The sequence below is a fragment of the Etheostoma cragini genome, chromosome 2, assembly GCF_013103735.1.
Source record: "Etheostoma cragini isolate CJK2018 chromosome 2, CSU_Ecrag_1.0, whole genome shotgun sequence".
NCBI lineage: Eukaryota > Metazoa > Chordata > Actinopteri > Perciformes > Percidae > Etheostoma > Etheostoma cragini.
The window spans coordinates 13,204,341-13,208,589 of record NC_048408.1 but is presented as its reverse complement, the minus strand read 5'-3'; the positions used below and the strand labels follow the sequence as shown (position 1 = coordinate 13,208,589).

The 4,249-nt window shown below is 39.4% G+C and overlaps 1 protein-coding gene across 1 annotated transcript in view; it reads left to right on the top strand.

Annotated features, from left to right (window-relative positions):
* gstcd (glutathione S-transferase, C-terminal domain containing) overlaps positions 1 to 3,978 on the top strand; it is a 45,852-nt gene extending 41,874 nt beyond the window's left edge. The window contains exons 11-12 of the mRNA XM_034897878.1: positions 527 to 596; positions 3,684 to 3,978. Of these exons, the coding sequence (XP_034753769.1) occupies positions 527 to 596; positions 3,684 to 3,874 (261 nt within the window). The 3' untranslated portion in view covers positions 3,875 to 3,978. The remainder of the gene's footprint in view (positions 1 to 526; positions 597 to 3,683) is intronic.
* Positions 3,979 to 4,249: the final 271 nt, after the last annotated feature.

Genomic DNA, 4,249 nt, shown 5'->3' with positions numbered 1-4,249 from the left:
ATGACCTCCACGACCTGTATAAGGCCAGATCATTGAAGAAGGCGAGAGCCATTCTGGCTGATCCTAGTCATCCTTTGTTGTCAATTTAGGCTGCTGCCATCCGGGCGCAGGTATAGTCTGCCACGATGCAGAACTAACAGACTTAAAAGGTCATTCATCCCGGCGGTTATTACCATGGTTAACAATACTCTGTAAATTTAATTTAATTTATGTACTGTGGTTGTGTTTTTTGTTGTGGGTTGATAAAATATTGTTACTGCTGGCTGTAATTCAAATTGCCCCTTGGGCATAATAAAGTTACCTTGAACCTTGAACCTTGAACTTCCGGAGACTCAGATGAAGCTGGGAACGGTCAAACATACATGGTTTCCACACCATGGTAATCTGTGTGATAGTAATAATATTTTAAAAGAAAACGGTAATTGGTATTGTCAACCTTGTATCGTGGTTTACCGTTACACCGGTAATTGCTACATCATTATTTGCAATAAACGGTTCTTGTACTCGTTGTCTTACCTTGTTTCAGGAACACATGGTCCTCTGTCGCTTTGCAGACCAAACTGCTGTCCAGCTCCCTCCTGAAAGGCGACTCATAGGTACTGTTTACAATCTCCTTTTAACGGAACATTCAATCAATTCTATTGTTTTCTATTTATTAGATGCGTTTTGGAGCTAGGCACACAGTTATTTCGCTACACGTTGTACTGTAAATGCGGCCAATTAATTGGATTTGATTTACAGTTTATGTATGAGAATAGAAATGGATACTGTCTTGATATTTTATTGTTCTTTGGCTACTATTTAAACCATGTTTTTTTTATGTACATTTTTTATTTTAATTGGGTTGTTTAAATTCAATCAATTATTCATTCATTGGGTCTAACCTGTGTACTGGCAGCAACAGAAAAGTGTGCTGATCAGGCAGGGATACAGGGCGGTCCAAGATTACTGCTGCCGGCCGCCTCGCTGTAACTCCCGGCTCTGGGGTTTCTGTTTGACGGACAACAGCAGTTGTTTTCATGTTGCCAAACTGACCCGAAAGTACACTAACTTTGTTTTTCCCAACCTGAAAAGGTTTCTCAGGAAACCGCAAAAGCAGTTTTCTTTTCACCCATCATTTTTTTTCCTTCCCCATGTGCCCTTATCTTAGTGCATGCTGATGTTGTGTTTCCTGAGATTTTTGCACACTGTGACCTAACTCCACAACTTTACCTTTTTCAAACAGTCCAGACTGTTTAAGTGTGCAAAAATGTTAATGCGGGGGTTTCTTTAGAGTGACAAAACAGCTGCAGTGAACAGCTGCCAGATTGGCGCTGTTGAATTCAGAGGGAACGGGTTTGTCAGGCTGAAACCTTGAGGCCTGTGCCAAAATTGCACTGTACAGTGTTTCATTAATGTTGAGAACTCTCTTCCCCCTGAAAGTTAGTCAGCTTATCAAAGCTTTCCTCTGAATCTGAGGAGGCTCCCCAATGCCTTGTCATTCTGAAGCCCTTTCATATGTACCTGACACCACCTGTCACAGAGTTTCTGCTCGCTATCAGTTAACAGGGCTCAACCTCTCCTGCTAACATTTTCTAATCATGTTTGATCCCATCTCTCCAGAGCCTATCACTGCGACTCTGACCACCTAGACAGCATGGCAGAACAAAGCTCACATTAACTGTGTGCTACCTGCTACCTAACTGCCTAATACCTTTGAAGTCAATTGAAAGGAAATCCTAAGAAAAAAGCCTAATAATCAGTGTGTAGTTGTTGATGAATAAGTGGCTTCTGTACGGTATTGATACACACACACACACAGGGAATGGACAAAAGAGTGCCTACATTACACCAACTAATACAGTAGCGCTATCATGAATGCTGTCTAATTAGACTAATTAGATATTGTTATGATCTGAGGTGAAGGACTTTTGGTGCGTTCATGCCACCTGGGAATATCAGGGACCATCTCCGTGATTACCTTGTTTTTCCAACTGCCAGTGTTCACATGATGCATGTTGTTCTTCTGTTATATTGGTGTTTGGCATAACAACTTGTTGCAGGACTGGTACCAACTGTTGGGCGTAGCCTAGAGCATCAGGTGTGTGAAAACATGGAGGCCTCAATAACAAAGATTTGCTGCTTTTTTCTTATGCGAGCATACAAACAGCACATATTTGTGTTATCTGCAGGACAATATTTAATATAATTTGAAACATATTATGTCTGTGTATGTTTCTTGGTAGAGGCATTTGTCCATAGTAAATAGTTTATTATCCTTGAAATATTTTCAGTGAACCAAAGTTGTCCACATCAAACGTCAGTTGTCAACAACGCGTCACCAACTGGGAAACTCTGTTAGCAAAATCTAGCCCAAGTTCCCCACCTCTGATTCCCTCATTAAGTGAAGTGAATGACGTTTTCACCGGGAAATTTTTATCCCTGATGCCCAAGAACGCACAGATATCTTATGATTCACTTCATTTTCATTATTACCAATACATTGTGTGACCCCACTGTGGACAGGGATATTGTCATCATGAGAGAGACGACACGTCAGTATGGAAATATCGACTCAAAAGACAAAGCAACTTAAATCTTTTCCTCTGATCGTTATCCCAAGTCAAGTTGGCCCGCTCTGCCTTTTTAAAAAACTGTCACAGAGCACGAGTTGTGTCACGTCATGCTGTACATGTGTAGGATCTGATCACCTGAATAAATGATTGGTGGAAATGTTAACAGTACATTAGGGTTTCCTAGGTTGCATTTTTTTTATGTATGTGACAATTGTTTCATATAAGTTGTTTGATTTTTATTCTATTATTTTTCTCTATTCTATACAATATTTCAATTTGACCAAAGGTAAATGTTCTGTTACAATTACCTATACAGTTAAACTATAAAAAAATCTTGCAAAATACAGTAAAAATGTAATTAGATGAATCCTTGCCAAACATGTTTCTCTCTTCTATTTCATGTAATAATGTTAAAAAGAAATATATGTCTGAATACATATGATCTGGATATTGAAATCTGTTTTTATTATTATGATATATCAGTATCGTATTAGCTAAAAGCTTTAATGCGTAATGTATTGATATTAATAAACGTTACATTTAAGCCATTGCCAAATGAGTTGCTACAAAGCTAATGAAGACTATCAGCTCCACACTACACTCTCTGTATTTCTCAGAATGGCTGTGTTCAGAAGATTGTGTCCTCTGATGACTTTTCCATGCAAAAGCTCGAGTGAAGATAATTACCTCTTCTGAAGAGTCCATCGTGTTTTTTTAATCCTTCGCGTCTCCTTGGCTACTAGCAACTGTGCGGAAGAGGGGTGGGGGCGCATTTGCGATAGGCTGTATCATGTGGACGGGGAGTGTTGTTGTCATAACTTAGAATTCCTCATGGGGGAAACAGAAACTACGCATTATAGCTTTAAATACACAATATCAGTTAGGCTTTGTTTATAAGATATTTGTAAACATTGTTAACTTTAGAGACTGGGCTTTGTAGTGCTATCATTTTGAATAGTCTTACATTGTAAAATAAAAGGCGTTTTTATGTTTAGACATTATTTCATTCTTACCTGTAGCTATCAGCACGAGAATTGTAAGGGAATGTCCGTTTCTTTAGTGAATGCTTAAAACTGGATAATTTAGTTTTTGGAGGATGAAATCATTTTTCTTTTTGTACCACTGCAGGAAAACAATGTATGGGCCTCGTAGACCTGGATCGCTTGTGGGCAGCAGAGACTCATGGGTACTCAGTACGGGTGATGACTATGGAGCCTGAAAGCTGTTCACCAAAAAACAACATGCTGGTGGGAAGGCCGCCTCACAAGAGTGGACTGGATGTCGGTGCTAGCCAACTGGAAACAATGGTGCATAATTAGGACTTCAAGCACCGGTGCAGAGCAGATCATCTTCATTGCGGTCAGGATTTGACAAAGTACCTGCCCTCTGTGGTTCCTTTCTGCGTCATCATGGTGCCTGAGAAAAAACCCTAAAAGCCTTTTATTAAGAAACAGCCTTGGAAAATAAAATATACATTTTGTTATTATTTCTGGATTACCAAAAGTCTAAAATCTCTTTCAGACATGTTTAAGGTGTGTTGTGATTTTTGATGCGGTCCCTAGTTTAATGTTCTCAGTAATTAGACACTCAGTTGTAGTAAAAGCTCCGGCCTCTCTCCAAGTGCTTTGTTGCGATTGTGTCTTTGCCTAAATTGTGTGATCAAGCTGTCAGCGTAAACAGAAGCAGAAGGAATT